Source organism: Lampris incognitus, chromosome 8 (assembly GCF_029633865.1).
Source record: "Lampris incognitus isolate fLamInc1 chromosome 8, fLamInc1.hap2, whole genome shotgun sequence".
Lineage (NCBI taxonomy): Eukaryota > Metazoa > Chordata > Actinopteri > Lampriformes > Lampridae > Lampris > Lampris incognitus.
In genome coordinates this window covers 12890785-12908697 of record NC_079218.1, presented here as the reverse complement: position 1 = coordinate 12908697, position 17913 = coordinate 12890785, and the positions used below count along the sequence as shown (strand labels likewise).

At 42.5% G+C, this 17913-nt stretch overlaps 1 protein-coding gene across 4 annotated transcripts; it reads right to left on the bottom strand.

The window, feature by feature from the left end:
• Positions 1-9741: 9741 nt before the first annotated feature.
• Positions 9742-15734, bottom strand: cldn2 (claudin 2). 4 transcript variants are annotated; one of them, XM_056285070.1, is made up of 4 exons: positions 15635-15734; positions 14687-14773; positions 13751-14075; positions 9742-10737 (listed from the first exon to the last, which is right to left on the bottom strand). In XM_056285070.1, exon 4 carries the CDS (start codon positions 10733-10735, stop codon positions 9920-9922), a length of 816 nt encoding a protein of 271 aa, XP_056141045.1. In that variant the 5' UTR covers positions 10736-10737; positions 13751-14075; positions 14687-14773; positions 15635-15734; the 3' UTR covers positions 9742-9919. The 4 variants fall into 4 exon arrangements, with proteins under 4 accessions (XP_056141045.1, XP_056141043.1, XP_056141046.1 ...); XM_056285068.1 differs by having other exon boundaries at positions 13759-14075; XM_056285071.1 differs by having other exon boundaries at positions 13759-14070.
• Between the last annotated feature and the right edge of the window lie 2179 nt (positions 15735-17913).

Here is a 17913-nt window from a genome sequence, read left to right as displayed (position 1 = left end):
CAACATATGCTAACGTTAGTTGTAGCTACAAAACATCTGCAAGGAAGGAACTTGAAGTGTCATCAGGACAGAGGAAGGAAGACAAGGAGACTTGGTGGTGGAACGACAAAGTACAGCAAAGTATACAAAGGAAGAGGTTGGCAAAGAAGAAGTGGGATAGTCAGAGAGATGAAGAAAGTAGACAGAAAGAGTACAAGGAGATGCAGCATAAAGCGAAGAGAGGTGGCAAAGGAAAAGGCGTATGGTGAGCTGTATGAGAGGTTAGACACTAACTAGTAAGGAAGGAGAAAAGGACTTGTACCGATTGGCTAGACAGAGGGACTAAGCTGGGAATGATGAGTAGCAGGTAAGGGCAATCAAGGCTAGAGATGGAAATGTGCTGACAAGTGAGGAGAGTGTGTTGGGAAGGTGAAAGGAGTACTTTGAGTGGCTGATGAATGAAGAAAATGAGAGAGAAGGTTGGATGATTTTAGGATAGTGAATCAGGAAGTGCAGTGGATTAGCAAGGAGGAAGTGAGGGCAGCTATGAAAAGGGTGAAGAGTAGAAAGGCAGTTGGTCCTGCTGACATACCTGTGGAGGCATAGAGATGTTTAGGAGAGATGGCAGTGGTGTTTTTAACTAGATTGTTTAACACAATCTTAGAAAGTGAGAGGATGCCTGAGGAGTGAAGAAGAAGCATACTGGTACTGATTTTCAATAATAAGGGCGATGTGCAGAACTGTAGCAACTACAGGGGTATAAAGTTGATCAGCCACAGCAGATATGGGAAAGACTAATAGAAGCTAGGTTAAGAGGATAGGTGACGATCAGCAGGTAACAGTATAGTTTCATGCCACGAAAGAGATGTGATGTTGCTTTGAGAATGTTGATTGAGACGTATAGGTGCCGAGAGAGTAGGTGTGGTATTATATGAGAAAGTCGGGAGTTGCAGAGAAGTATGTAGGAGTGGTCCAGGATATGTATGAGGGAAGTGTGACAGTGATGAGATGTGCAGTTGGAATGACAGGTGGGATTACATTAAAGATCTGCTCTTGAGCAGAGGTTGTGAGTGGTTGATGGGCGAGATCAGGAAGGAGTCTCCATGGACTATGGTGTTTGCGGCTGACATTGTGATCCATAGCGAGAGTAGGGAGCAGGTTGAGGAGAGCCTGGAGAGGTGGAGGTATACACTGGAGAGAAGAGGAATGAAAGTCAATAGGAGCAAGACGGAATACATATGCGTGAATGAGAGGGAGGACAGTGGAATGGTGAGGATGCAAGGAGTAGAGGTGACAAAGGCGTATGAGTTTATATTCTTGGGGTCAACTGTACAAAGTAATGGGGAGTGCAGAAGAGAGGTAAATAAGAGAGTGCAGGCAGGGTGGAGTGGGTAGAGAAGAGTATCAGGAGTGATTTGTGACAGAATCGTACCAGCGAGAGTTAAAGGGAAGGTTTTGTGATGCCAGCTATGTTGTTTGGAGACAGTGGCACTGACGACAAGACTGGAGGCGGAGCTGGAGGTGGCAGAGTTGAAGATGCTAAGATTTTCATTGGGAGTGATGAAGAAGGACAGGATTAGGAACGATTATATAGAGGGACAGCTCAGGTTGAACGGTTTGGAGACAAAGCAAGACAGGCAAGATTGAGATGGCTTGGACATGTGTGGAGGAGAGATGCTGAATATATTGGGAGAAGGATGCTGAATATGGAGCTGCCAGGTAAGAGGAAAAGAGGAAGGCCAATGAGGAGGTTTATGGATGTGGTGAGAGAGGACATGCAGGTGGCTGGTGTGACAGAGGAAGACGCAGAAAGGAAGAGATGGAAATGGATGATCCGCTGTAGCGACCCCTAACGGGTGCAGCCAAAAGTAGTAGTATAGTAGTAGTAGTTATAGCTACAAAACAACTTATAATAGAAAATAGACCAGGCTCCGATGTTTGCCATTATCGTATTTGCCAACGTAGGTGCGATGCAAAAGTTTGATTTGTGCATTAAAATGTTATCCAAGCTAAACATTATGCTGATTTTATTTGCCATTATCTTGAAAGCTGGTGGGTAACATGAGCATCAGTTTAGCAAGCATTTCAGTCCAAGCAGATAAAATCAAGCTTTTAGTGCTTACATGCCAGCATTCTAACACGTGTAGAGTGGCGCCAATGTTAGCAAGCAGTAGTAGTTGGGGCTAAAACCCTTTTTCTTTTTTCTTTTTTTACATTTGTTGTGTTGATTTTGTGTTCTTCCCTTACGAATTCATAATCTTTTCCAGGGCCAGAAAAGTACCGCTTCAGCAGTGCAACAGATGTTAAGTCAGTGAGAGGCAGGAGGACAGCCAGGCCCTCAGTCTGTGAGTATATTATCTATTCAGCCAACTTTGCTCACTTCAGACATCTCTACTTTGTGACTTACAGAACTACAAAGAGGGGCTGGAGGTTTGGAAATCACCAGCAAGGATGGTTGGTGACCGGCCGATTGTGGCGGGCTGATCGGGACAGTCCCAGGCCACTTTTTGATCCCAGTGCCGCCCTGCCTGAGACTTTGATGCAAGAATGCCTGCTGGTAACTGGCAATTATCAAAGCCTCATCTTCAGGTTGGGCAATATATCGATATTATGTCGATATCGTGATATGAGACTAAATATCGCCTGGGATTTTGGATATTGTGATATGGCATAAGTGTTGTCTTTTCTGGGTTTTCAAGGCTGCATCACAGTAAAGTAATGTAATATTTTGAACTTCTCAGACTGTTCTAGCTGCTCTATTTTTTGCATTTACCCACATAGTTATTATATAGGCATTACTGATGAATATTTTAAATAATCATTGGTAATGTCTATATAATAACAATCAGATTTTTGATGATTGTAGAAAGGTTTTGTGAAAGCACCAAAAGTCATCCCCACAATATCGTCACAATATCGATATCGAGGTATTTGGTCCAAAAATATCGTAATATTTCATTTTGTCCATATGGCCCAGCTCTGCCTTATCTTATTATTAATGAACTCTCTACATTCATGAAACAGTCTTTTTCAATCGAAAGTATATTGGTACCACTTGAAGATAAGACTACCCTTATAAAGGGTTTATGAATCGTTCATAATTAGTTTATTAATTAGGTTGTGAGCACTTTGTAAATTATTAATAAGGTGTTATAACACATTAGATAAAAAGGGCAACCGTGACTTGTTTCTTGCCAAATAGTTAGCCCACATTTATCTGTACTGCTAAGCCTCAGATCTCATTGGTTACTTACCAACTAGCAAGATCTGAGATTTAACAGAATAGATAAAAAGTGCAGCAGTAACTTGATCTTGCCAAATATTGAGCCTGCATCGCTGTACGAAAACTGTTATAACTTGTTTATAATGGTGTATTAATGATTTATAAAGTGTTAACAACCTAATTATAAACCATTTATAAATCCTTTATAAGTTTAGTTTTTTATAGTAGTTTTCACAAAGTGTGGATAAACTCAAATTAAACTAAAACTTGAATGCTTACTGAGCTTACCACTCATCAGCATGTTGTTATGGTCATAGAGCAACGTTGTGGTCTACGCATAAATTTAGAACAGTAATTAAACAGCTGAACCCGACGTGTGCATTTTAATTGGTTTTAACACACCCTCTAGCCAATCAGAAACCAGTATTCTCTGTGACATGATATGAATAATTTTAATAATAATAATAATAATAGCAATGATAGGAAGAAGAATAGGGTCATATGCAGAGCAGATGGAAAAACTTTGCTCAAAGGCATGCTGGCAGGTGGATAATTGGTCTCACAATATGCAACACCACCCCACTTAACCAGCGTTACATTGCTAGTTCAGTATCCCAGAAAAACAAGCTATAAAATTAGGATTTTTTAGGTGTGAAATAATAATAATAATAATAATAATAATGTACAAAGAAACCATCGACCTCATTGCCTCAGGCTGCCCAGAACTGGCAAAGACCAAGTACATATATACAGGTACAACAAGGCAACAGCATACCTGCACTGGAACCAGCATACCTGCAGGAGTTACAAGAGCAAGACGACTGAGTTGTGATACGAACATCAGCCAAAAACGGTCACTGAGAACAATGATATCACCATCCTCTGGGACATGCCACTCCACACTGACAGAGAGATAAAAACCATTAAGCCCAACATCGTTACCAAGGACAGGAAAGGAAAGAGGTGCATGCTCATCGACATGCCATGGCAATACCATCCAAACAAAAAACACCTCAGTGAAGGTCCCAGAGAAGCTGACCAAGTACAAAGACCTGGAGATTGAAATCAACAGGACATGGGGTATGAAGACCGAAACAACACCAGTGCTCATCGGAGCTCTAGAAATCGTGAAGAAGGGAATGGAAAAGTTCACCAACCATATCCCAGGCAACATCAACATCCATGCAGTCCAGAAGCTCGCCCTACTCGGAATAGCCCACATATTACAACGAGTATTTTCAGTCAAGTGACATCTACCCTATAGTGCCTCAGGTCCATAGTTTGGACCCAGCTCTACAGGATGTAAAACAGGAAACACGAAAGAAATAATAATAATCATACGTTTTATTTATGGGCGCCTTACAAAACAGTTCAAAACAAGCAGCACTGTATCAGACATAAAATCAAACAAAGCAGGGGTATACAATAATAACTTAATACAACAGATAGGTATAAAATCATCATCTGTGCAAAACTCAGATGTGGTTGTAACCATTAAAGTCAGGATCAGACTGAATGTGCTAGTTTGAAAAGGTACGTTTTGAGATGGGATTTGAAGGTGGAAAGAGAGTCAGTTTTGCGAATATCTTGTGGGAGAGAGTTTCAGAGGTGGGAGGCAGAATGACTGAAGGCTCCAGACCCCATGGTAGTCAAGCAGGCAGATGGTGTAGTGAGTTGGATGGCAGAAGAGGATCTGAGAGTACGGGAGGACGTGTGGTTATGAAGGAGTTCGGAAAGATATGAAGGTGCTAGGTTATTAAGTGCCTTAAAGGTGAGAAGCAGGATCTTGAAAGCGATTCAATTATATTTAACAGGGAGCAAATTAACTTGCTGAAGAACAGGAGTGATATGATCAATGGAAGGAGTTCTGATAATGATACGGGCAACTGAATTCAAAACCAATTGAAGTTTATGAAGACATTTGAGAGGAAGGCCAAAGAGGATAGAATTGCAGTAGTCAATACAGGATGTAACCAGGGTGTGAATGAGAATGGCGGAGCTGTTAGGTGTAAGCGATGGATGAAGATGATTAATATCTCATAGGTGGAAGTATGCAGACCAAGTAACATTGTTGATGTGTGCTTCGAAAGATAATGTGCTGTCCAAGATGACACCCAGACTCTTAATCTGAGGGGAAGGAGGAACTATACACTTGCCAATAGAGAAAAGCTGTCAGTTTTAGCCAAAGTAGATTTAGTACCTATGAGGAGAACCTCAGGTTTGATCACTATTAAAGTTTGAGCAAGTTGTATGAGAACCAATTAATTTCTAGTAAGCAGTCAGAAAGGGAAATGGGTGGAAGAGTGGAAGTAGGCTTGATGGATAAATAGAGCTGGGTGTCATCCACGTAGCAGTGAAATTGAATGGTAAAAGGTAAATAATGAATAGGAGGGGGCCAAAACAGGACTACTCAAATATGTAAGTTGGATGAACTGAGTGCGGCAAGAGCGATATCATCTAGACCAGGCAAGAGAGGTGCCGATGATTCCAGTGGACGCTAATCTCTCTAGGAGGATGTTATATGAGATGGTATCAAAGGTTGCACTCAGATCAAGAAGGACGAGTATGACTAGGGGCCCAGAGTCAGCTGCCATCAACAAATCATTAGTGATTTTCACCAGGGCTGTCTCTGTACTGTGAAAAGAGAGAAAACCAGGCTGAAATTCTGAAATTGCTCAAACAGATGGTTGTCAGTCAAGTGAGCGTGTACCTGAGCTGCAACTATTCTTTCAAGTATTTTAGAGAGAACGATAAATTTGAAATTAGGTGAAAATTATTCAAATTGTTGGGGTCTACACCAGGTTTCTTGAGTATTGGCGCTATTGCAGCTGTTTTGAGAGATGAGGGAAGTAATGGAGGAATGTATGATATCAGTTATTAAAGAGGACAGAGAAGGTAGACAGACTTTTACTCAGTGAGTAGGAAGAGGGTCTAACTGGCAGGTAGATGATTTGGATTTGTGAATAAGACCAGATATTTCAGCAACATTTGGGAGTTTAAAACTAGATAGTGAAGAAAAGAGGGGAACATAGAAGGGTGAATAAGATAAACTGTATGTCGTATTGTTCAAAGAGGCCAATTGCTGGTGAATGTTTTAAATTTTGGCATTAAAAAAGGTCATCAAGATGTTACATTGAGCAACTGAATACAGGTGAGGTCCAAGAGTGTCCGGTGGCCATAAATTATTGTTTACTGTGGAAAACAGGGCTCTTGTGTTCGCTTCTCCTGATCTAATAAAATGTACATAATAAGATGATTTAGCTGTGGAAGAGCCTCATTTATGAACAACAAGGCCAGTTTTCACATAAAGGCGTTCCAGGCGGTGGCCTTTAGCTTTCAGCTGGCATAATTCAGGTGTAAACCAAGGGGCAGAGTGGGTAAAGGAAACAGACCAGGATTTTAAAGGAGTAAGTCCATTTAAAAGACTATAAAGTCTTCCGTTGCCTATCAACACGGGGATCTCTGGTTCGAATCCCATGTTACCTCCGGCTTGGTCAGGCGTCCCTACAGACACAATTGGCCGTGTCTGCGGGTGGGAAGCTGGATGTGGGTATGTGTCCTGGTTGCTGCACTAGCGCCTCCTCTGGTCGGTCAGGGCACCTGTTCATGGGGGAGAGGGAAGTGGGGGGAGTAGCGTGATCCTCCCACGCGCTACATCCCCCTGGTGAAACTCCTCACTGTCCGGTGAAAAGAAGCGACTGGTGACACCACATGTATCGGAGGAGACGTGGTAGTCTGCAGCCCTCCCCGGATCAGCAGAGGGGTGGAGCAGCAACCGGGACAGCTCAGAGAGCGGGGTGATTGGCCAAGTACAACTGGGTAGAAAAAGGGGGGGTAAATAAATAAATATATAAATGACTATAAAGTCAATTGTTGTAATGAGAGACCAGTATATCTGGGGTGGATAAATTCTCTTTGCCGGAGAGGTTATGAATTCCACTAGAAAGAGCAGATAAATCAATATTCTTAATGTTACGGGATGAGATGGAGCAAAACAAATTTGTTTTGAATAATATTGGTTAACACTGAAAGATAATTAGGGGCGTCCGGGTGGCATGGTGGTCTATTCTGTTGCCTGGCAACATGGGGTTTGCCAGTTCGAATCCCCGTGTTACCTCCAGCTTGGTCGGGCATCCCTACAGACACAATTCTGCAGGTGGGAAGCCGTATGTGGGTATGTGTCCTGGTCACTGCACTAGCACCTCCTCTGGTCGGTCGGGACGCCTGTTCGGGGGGGGGGGGGGTAGCGTGAACCTCCCACATGCTACGTCCCCCTGGCAAAACTCCTCACTGTCAGGTGAAAAGATGCGGCTGGTGACTCCACATATATCGGAGGAGGCATGTGGTAGTCTGCAGCCCTCTCCAGATCGGCAGAAAGGGTGGAGCCGTGACCGGGATGGCTCGGAAGAGTGAGATCATTGGCCAAGTACAATTAGGGAGAAAAGGGGGGGGGAATCAACAAAAAAAAGAGAAAACATTGAAAGATACTCGCTTGTGGTTGGAAATGGGCAAATCAGGTGCATTACAATTAAGAGGAGTTACATCAGAGCAGCAAATCAGGTCAAGGATGTGTCCTTTGGCGTGCGTCGGAAAATCAATATATTGCTATAATCCAAAACTGTTCAGGCATGATGTAAAATCTCTTGTGAGAGTATGGTTGATATGATCCATGTGTATATTAAAATTATCCAGCAATATTATATTAGGGGACAAAGAACATAGGAAGTTTAGAAAAACAAAGTTCATTTACGAAATCGTTATTGGCCTTGGGTAGTCAATAATATACCTAATAGCATATTGTAACGTGCATGGATAAGAAGACACGCTGGCTGCTGGCTGGCGGGTCCGACCCTTTAGTCGAGCGGTTGGCGTGTCTTCTTATCCATGCACGTTACAATATACTATAGTAGGAACTGGCCCAATGATTTGTAGGGCAATGGACTCAGATGAAACATAAACAGGCACAGTTAGAGGAGACTAGTTCCACTTTTCACGGTAAAGTATCACGAGACCCCCCCCCCCTTGCCAGTGGCATGGGATTTCAAGGCGTACACAAACCCAGGAGCAATAGTTTGAGTAAGCTGTGAAAAGTCATGGGGTTGCTGCTACGTCTCAGTCAAGCGGAAGACATCAAACTCAAACTTAGAATCATTCTGTAGATCATGAAGTGATTTGTGAATGTATGTTTTCAATTTAAAATTGATATGTGATGATCCTTGGTTGAGATAGTGACATCATTTTTACAACCCGATCATCTGTATCTTGGAAATATTGAATTGGCCTTCGTTTATTTCTCTTTTCGGTAACCATTTGAGAGCAACCTTCTCAACTCTGAATAGGTAACCGAGCAGTTTACATGTGAAGACTGGCTTATTGGTGTTATAATGTATTACATAATATCATATGATATATTTAACTCATTCATAACTTAATCATCAAAATGGACTCATTTATATCGGCCTCTCTCACCCTGACCCCAACTTTCAAGTCAATAATACTTCAGCAGCCGTATTGATCGGATAAGTGTCAGGATCCGTGTTTGTTTTGGGTTGTTTTTTGCTCCACTTTCTATTTGTCTTCAGGTCAGGGCTGAAAATCCTTGACTGTGGTAGTTTCTGTGTGCCAACATCGATCTAAAGAATACATGCATTTAATTTCAACAAAATACTTTCCCTGTTAGTGGTCCTTTATACTGTACCAGTGTACAGTAGGCCTGTATTTCACACACAGCGATGTTTTATGAACTTCCATCAAACATGTCCCTCACATTTGTATTTCAGATTATCCGAAACAATTCTGCATCATCTTCACATTTTTTTTTTAACTGGTCTAAACTTTATATTTCATTAACACATGAGGTTGTTTCTATCCCGGCTGGGTGGAGTAGATTGGCGGCTCCATTGCTATTGAGACCATGCACACTAAAAATATTAAAAATGTCTGCCTTTGTAATGTCGTAAAGAATTTTGTGCACATTTCAAACAAATGTAAACTTTTTTTTATTTATTTACAAACAAGCTAAATATCGGTGAACAGTGATAGCGTTGAACAACTTTTTTACCTTGTATAGATTGATCGACAGTCTTTATCCAAGTTGTTGAAGATAGTCCTACTAATCAGATAGTGTAGGGCTATGGTTTGACAACTTATATCTGTAGAAACGGTAAGAAAAGGAAAAAAAAAAAGCAAATAATCCCAAATAATCCAAGGCAAGGTGAAACCAAACGCAGTGACCTTTACACTTGACACCGCCTGGTCAACCTCTGTTTGAGTTTCCGTCAAAAATTAGGCCTAGAAATCATATTTGGTTGTTCATATTATGATGGTATATGTAATTGTTGTACATCATGTATTTGTATGCCGAAATTTTTTGAAATGGTGGTTGCAACTGATAAACTATAACACACGTGGTTATGTCTTTATATTTCCTTTTGCCATTTTAAATTGTAGTGCAGTAAAAATACAAATTTACAATTATATCATCTTTCCAGTAATTACACATTAATACTTTAACAAAACCTATGAAAAGTTTTTGTTTCGTTTTGTTTTTCAATAGTTTTAAATGTCCACTGAGAAGCACAACTAACATCAAGTCCATCAACCACAGAGAAAAACATGGTGCTTGTGTGAACATATTCATGTCATGCTTTATAAATAATTTTGATTGAGTTTGATGTGAAAGGGGGTCGTGTTTCTGGACCTACACAGGGATGCCCCTCAGACATACCCCATGACGTCATATTCCAGCGGAGACTTTTTGACGCCTCGGACCCCTTGAGCGCTGGAACGAGAGCTGGCGCTGGCGCTACGCACAAGAACCTGCCCCCTTCCGGCTGTCTGGTTGCCCCCGCTCAACTGGAGGGTGGGGTTGCGGTAGGTCTGCGAGGATGTCCGCATCCCAGCTCCCGCTCCCGCCGGGTAAGGGTACCCTCTACCGTGCCTCCTGGATCCCCGGGCGCCATCACGCTCCTCGCAGCAGGACAAACACAGCAGCCCACCGCCCAGTATGGACGTAAGCGCCGCAGCCAGCCCCACGTACAGACACTCGCCCAGCTCAAACTTCATGCTGGTGTGGATGTTGGGCTGGTAGAAGGTCTGGACCACCTCGTGCATGGTCCACGCCACGGGCACGAGTGCCATGAAGCCCGCAGTGAGGAAGAACCCTCCGCCAGCCCCCGCCATGCGACTCTTGGTGGAGCCTGTGCCCTCTAGGCAGACGGTGCACTGCATGCCCAACGTTGCCACAGCAATGGCCAGGATGGACAGCACCAGAGAGATGACCATCAGCGCACGGGAGGCCTGCAGGTCAGAGGGCAGGGCCAGCATGGAGTTGTAGGTTTCGCACTGAAAGGCACCAGTGCTCTGGTACACGCACTCCATCCACAGGCCCTTCATGTTGTCCACAGCCGTCACGATGTTGGAGCCAATGTGTGGCGAGGTGCGCCAGTATGGAAGAACGGTCGCCACCAGCGTTCCCAGCATCCCCAGTAGACCCAGGAAGAAACCCATCAGCTCCAGTGCTTCTGATGCCATGACTGCATAATTATAACCACATGGAGGATATATGAATAATGAATGATGCGAATAATGAAGATGAATAATTCAACTGAATGTAAATTGAGTGATAAGCTCTGATAGCATGGTAATTGCAAATGCACTTAATACCTATTTTGTCCAATCCGTGGAAGAACTGGTACCAAACTTTAAACTGATAGAACTGTCAGACCTCAGTAAATGATACAGTGAATTCCCTTTTCATCACACAGACTGATCAAGATAAAATTTAATAAGTAGTCAATCAATTAAACAACTCAAAGGCTAAAGATGTATTTACATTAGACACTGATTTTATGAAAAGTATACTGATACTCTGATAAGGCCTACAACACATATGATAAATTTATCCATCAGTACTGGGGAATTTCCTCAAATATTTAAACAAGCATTTATAACTCCATTTTCTAAGTCTGGAGAACCTGACCAAGCTTGTAATTATAGACTGATCACAATTCTTCCTACAATCGCGAACGTGATGGAAAAGTTAGTGGCAGAGCATTGGATTAATCCCCCCCCCTTTTCCCCCCCAATTGTACTTGGCCAATTACCCCACTCTTCCGAGCTGTCCCGGTCGCTGGTCCACCCCCTCTGCCGATCTGGGGAGGGCTGCAGACTGCCACATGCCTCCTCTTATTGGAGTTTCCAGCCGCTTCTTTTCACCAGACAGTGAGGAGTTTCGCCAGGGGGATGTAGCACCTGGGATGATCACGCTATACCCCCCAGTTCCTCCTCCCCCCCGAACAGGCACCCCGACCAACCAGAGGAGACGCTAGTGCAGCGACCAGGACGTATAACCACATCCAGCTTTCCACCCACAGACATGGCCAATTGTGTCTGTAGGGACGCCCGACCAAGGCGGAGGTAACACAGAGATTCAAACCAGGATCCCTGTGTTGGTAGGCAACAGAATAGACCTCTATGCTACCCGGACGCCCAAGTTGATTAATTTTCTTGAAAGAAACCGGCTTCTCAATCCAAAAGAATTTGGGTTTCGACCAAGATATTCAACAGAAATGGCTACATGTTGTCTTACAGAAATTATTAAGCAATCACTAGATGATTAGAAAGTAATGATAGCAGTATTTTTAGACCTGAAAAAGGCCTTTAATACTGTGAATCATGAGATACTTCTTCTTCTACTTTTGGCTTATTCCCTGTTTCTCAGGGGTCACCACAGTGGATTTTATAGTTTCCATAGGTATTCTGTGAGGGCACAGCACTAATGGCAACCATTGTTAACCCGGGCCTTGACCAATCTGGTATGGAGCCTCGACCGATCCGGTATGGTCTTGTCAATCCGCATACTGATTTGGCAGAATTTTATGTCGGATGCCCTTCCTGACACAACCACTAACCCTATGGATGAGGGCACAGGTAAAACACCATCCCAGTATTAATGGACTTGCACCCACATGCCTGTCGCAATGAATCATGAGATACTTCTAAATAAACTTAAAAAGCTTCCCCAAAAAATTCTCAGCTGGTTTAAAGCATATCTGGAATCTGAGCACAACGTGTCAAAATTTATGGTATGATCTCACCCCTTCAAAATTGCAAAATGGGCATACCGCAAGGTTCCATTCTGGGACCATAGCTCTTTTGCTTATACATTAATGAGCTACCAGACAGCTGTAAAGAGGTCGGGTGCCAAATATATGCTGATGATGCAATTATTTATGTATCGACAAAGTCTCCACAACAGGCTGCAGAGTTACTTAATAAGCAAATGGTCGGTGTCTCACAGTGGCTTCCAAATAACTTCCTAACTGAACTGTGCAAAAACTATTTCAATGTGCTTTTCAATAAGATGAAAACTTGGATGGCTTTACAATAACTATTGATCTGAAGGAAATAAAGAAAGTAAATTAGCTCAGATATCTAGGTGTTGTCTTGGATTCCCAATTAAAACCTGGAGTACATATTAGGAAAGTGTCCAAGACCATCAAGACTAACCTTAATTGTTTTTGACTTATAAGATCTTGTTTACCCATAAAGGCCGTCCAATTATACATGCATGCCATGATTCTGTCACATCTTTCTTACTGTCTAACTGTTTGGGGCCAGGCAACCCAATCAGCAATGAAACCCATAATGTCATTATACAAGCAATCTTTGAAAATATTGGCTCAGAAGCCAATAAGATGGCACCATTTTATTTACCATGATTTTTAATTGTGTGAATGGCCTTGCCCTAGAACTATTTAATCAAATGATTTTAAAATATAACAGCAAAGGAGCCACTATGAGGGGAGCAGTTAGTGGAGACTGCAAAACGCTAAACAACATTCGATCAGTCCTCTTTTCCGGTTAAAGGCCCATAGATTTGGAATAGCCTACCATCAGAAATAAAAGCATTAACTGATTTTAAAGCTTTCAGTGCTAACGCAAAACTATGGCTTAAACAAATGCAAATCGGTGAACACTGAAGTACATAATTATACACATTTTCCATTCTCTTTTGCTGTTCTTAATTGTCCTTTTTAGTCATAGTTGTTTTAATTGCTGTTTGTAGTGGTTGTTTGCCTTTGTCTGTTTTATTGTTAGTCCCTATGCTTGTATTAGAGTGTTGTATTATTTTATCTATTTCTCAAAAGTCTAACCAGGGACAGGGTCTGCAAATGCGCTACGGCTAGAGGTGCTATATACATTGCATTGGTTGCACCTTAATTAAATGTAACAATACCTAGCTGTGTCGTCCCTGTGGATGGACGGATGGATAAATGAGATAAGACGAGATAGCGTAACAACAATATAATAACATAATATAACATTACAACATTGCATATAGATAGATAAATGGTGAGAAAGAAAAACTGATAGATTGACTTATAGATGAGATAACAACATGGCATGCATAACAACAGAGATAGATAGAGATACATACATACATATATATGTATATAGCTATATGAAATCCATCCATCCATTCTTTATACTCCATATAATCCAACACCCTGGAACACACACACCACCCCACAGCGCCATACACACCTTGTTACCTGTGGGTGTAGCTGGGACTGACAGGTTGGCAAGAAGCGACAGTCAAGGGTTGGTTCTGCTGAGCTTAATGTGGGCGTTGGATGGTTTTTGGTTTTCACAGCAGCTGAGCAGGAGGTGCAGGACTTGTTATCGCAGGCGTCGATTCAGCTGAAGAGACCGCTGGCTGCTGTTTCTGTGAACGTGGCCCCCGATTCTCTGGTAAGATCTCCTCTCTGACCGACAACGCTACACCCAGAGCTGATTTCGTGGCCCCTTGACACTGATGCTGTGACTGAAGGTATCGCCGTCCCCTAATAACAACCACCACCTTACTGTACTACAAACACACACACACACACACACACACACACACACACACACACACACACACACACACACGCACACACACACTACATGGTGAATTCACACATTCAATTTTGAACCTTTGTTTGAATCACATCAATTCATCCATGTCGTCTCCTCACGAAATGATGTAAAAACAAGCTAGAGCGACAAACATGTGGTCTCTCTCTTTGTCTCTCTCTTTATCTCTGTATGTCTCTTTCAGATGTCAACAACCACCTGACTGAATCTCCAACGTCTCAGTAGCCTCATATGTTAATAAGTCTTACTTATAACCAAGTAACACTTTGTTTCAATTTCTCAGTTCATCACACAAACACCCCCCTCTCTCTGTCTGTCTGTCTCTGTCTCTCTGTCTCTCTATGTCTCTGTCTCTCTGTCTCTCCACATCAGATGCACTAACTTATCCGTGTGTGTGTGTGTGTGTGTGTGTGTTTTTGGCATACCCCTTTTAATTTCTCTCTGTCCTTTTCCCTAGCTCATCCAGACCTTTGCCCCTTGTGTACACACACACACACACACACACACACTTCTGATAGTGAGACACAGGCATCCTTGTCACCAGTTGGTCAGTTAACCATTCACCTGTCAATCATCTCTTGCTGCGGGCCGGGCAGACCTTTGGTCCGGACCTGGGCCCAAACTCCAGGTCAGGAGAATGGCAGCGTGGTGCTGCAGGATCCACAGCATGTGACATAAAAAAACAGGAAAAAAATAATGATAATGAAATAAATAGATAAAAGGCACAATTTGATGTTTTGCAATTAGTCCTCATGTATGGACTCACGTCTTGTGTTGAACTCCACAGCAGACTGACTCAGACTAACTTGGTCTCAGTGCAGATTACTGATCATCATTTTTCTTACCTTTGAAATTAATAGCAACCTTTGGCAAAAAGTTAGCTATTCAATCTAATTTGTTTCTTTATTTTATATATATATGAGATTTGTATGGTGGATGACTACTGTTACAGTCATGATGTTTTGGACTCGAACCTCGTTGGGTAGTCTTGACCACAAGGCTACAGAAGACACAAATAAACCAACTTGTTCATGTTATAGGATGATACTTCTCCTCTTCCTCCTCCTTCTTCGGCTCCCCGGAGAAACAATTGAGGATGTCTGCATTGCAGTGAGTGGGCTACAGGCTAGCTTACACCCTCTGGTTGTACTTTAAAATGCTAGCAGTGGTCTTAGCATTGTATTACTCACAAAATAATTAAAGGTAAAATCGCGTAAGATCAAATCAACTTAAATTGCAGTTTCCCTGTTGTGTCCACTAAAGTTTATCTAATCTCCAGGTTTGATAAGTCAGTTAAAGTCACAATGCCTTTCCAACCTGCTGCCAAAGCAGAACAACAGACTGAAGTTCTGAGCATCAGCATAGTCTTCCCCCTGAGAGAATAAATGAGGTAAAGCAGAAATTGCACAATGACCGATGATCTACAAAGTGTTTTCAGTTTGTCTCAGTGCTCTGCTCAGAACCTGTAGGAAGACCATTCCCAAAGCAAGTTATGGTGTGTGAGTAGTTCACCTGTTACAGGTCTCCTTTCCTTTCCACAAGCTGATCCAACCAAGTCCACGTACAGCCGCTGTGACAGGAACCAGACCAGGTTATCCGTCTGTAATCCCCACGGTCAGGGAGGACACACGTGGAGACACACCAGAGGCAGGTACAACGGATCAGTCAACAAACATGTCTCCATTTCCCACAAACACATACACAAGCTTACACGGTTGCACAACACACACACACACAAAATCTCTTAGCCCCAAATTTACATTGTGATTCAGTGTCATTATTTGTCATCTGCAAAGCGGCGACACACACCAAACAACAACAACCCCCCCCCCCAAAAAATCCTCTATAATTACACAATAAATACATACCGTGTCAGTGGGCTGCCAGATGAGCTGCCAGATGAGCAGAGTTCTTACCCCGGAGGTCGATTACAAATTCATGTGACCTCTGTGTGGCGTCCTGGTTGTGTGTGTATGTCTGTTTACCTGTGTGTGTGTGTGTTGTGTGTTTTGCTGTTAGTAGTTAACTAGTCTCCCATGTAACCAGTGCCGGGAGCCAGTGTGAGCCTCCAAACCTCGCTCCCTAATCTCTCCGGCGGGCCTTCACATGGCAGCAAAAAAACACATTATGGGATTATCATGTAATCCAACCACTTTCCACAGGGCAAGGTCCACATGCCACAGAGACACTGTGCCATTATGCATGCCACAGAGAGGCTTTATACACACTGCATATTAATGAGGAAACCAAGGTCAGCTGATCTGACCTTAATTCATACTGGTTTGACGGGCTGGTGGCGGGGTACCAGAACTGTAATCTGGCCAAGAAAAGAAGAATAGAATAGAAAATAATAGACTAGAATAGAAATGTATTGTCTACACTAGGAAGAATATTGTCTTTGACCTCACCTGTGGCACAAAACAGACATCGGTGCTGCCTTTCAAATGATATTAAGAGTTAGCGACTCAGGGTCGCGGGGATGCTGGAGCCTATCCCAGCAGTCATTGGGTGGCAGACGGGGAGACACCCTTGACAGAATGCCAGGCCATCACAAGGCCGGGCAGGATAAGCTGTTTGGATAATGGATGGATGGATGGATGTTAGCGACTGCAAAGTGAGTTTAAATGAACAAGGAACAATGAACTGTGGTGTTGTCTCAGTGTGACGAACACATGCAAAACTACAGCGGACAGAAGGCAAACCCATCTAAGTAGTGAGACTAAGTGTGTTTGAGAACATCTAGAAGAGAGCATTGAGGGGTTTTTGAGTGTCTTCTTATTGAGGATTGTCGAGTGGAAAAAGTGACTGAGACAGGAATAAACATCTGCGCAGAGAGCAAATCAGAAAGCTAATGGAGGATTTGCATAATGGAACAGCACACAGAGCAGAAAGAGAAATACCAGAAACTAAATGGGGAATTATTTTGTCATCTTCTGTTTTCCTCTTTCTTCTTGTCTGAGCCGTCTGGTTGTCTGAGCCGCAGCTTTCGTTTTCTAAAAGTTTATGTGGCCTCATTTAAAAGGAGGAGGTGAGTTACAAAGGAGATTAAAGCAAATCTGATCCTGCAGCTGAGAGCCCTGTGTGGAGAAGTTTAGTTTAGCTTAGCTTAGCTTAGCATAATTTAGTTAGAGGAGAACATTTTATAAAGCAGGAATTGTCAATGGGCCAAAACTGGAAAAAGAATGACGTTGGGAACGAATGCAAATTTAGTGTCAAGCTCACTTTGACTGAGACTATGTGGTTTGTAGCATTGACCACTAGATGGCAGTCCTGAGTAAATCTTACTTTACACTAAACACACTAGTGTATGAAAATCACCTCAGCGAACAACACAGCTCTATATAATATACAGAGACTGATAGATAGATAGGTAGATAAATAGATAGATAGATCAGAATCATGTTTATTGGCCATGTAGGTTTACACTACATGGAATTTGACTCCGGTTTCGTGGCTCGCTCAGTGTACTTAACATAGAATAACAACACGACAACACAACAATCTTCAGATATATACACAAAGATTGACTTATACAGGTGAAATAAGAGGTGATAAAGTGCAATGGTGCACATAATATATCAGAGATGCTGAAATAGATGTTAGTAGGTTACTTACATGCCTGAGGTAGATGGACATGACAGAACGTAACAGTATACGTACAATGTACAGTACAGTACAGTATATACAACATAGTTGGATTTATTTGACAGTGTTAAGCATTCATTTGAATGACAGTCTGCGGAAAGAAATTGTTTTTATATCTGGTTGTTTTGGGGTACAGTGCTCAGTAG

Excerpts from the sequence above, each read along its gene's own strand:
- cldn2 (XM_056285070.1), bottom strand. The coding sequence starts at position 10,735 with ATGGCATCAGAAGCACTGGAGCTGATGGGTTTCTTCCTGGGTCTACTG.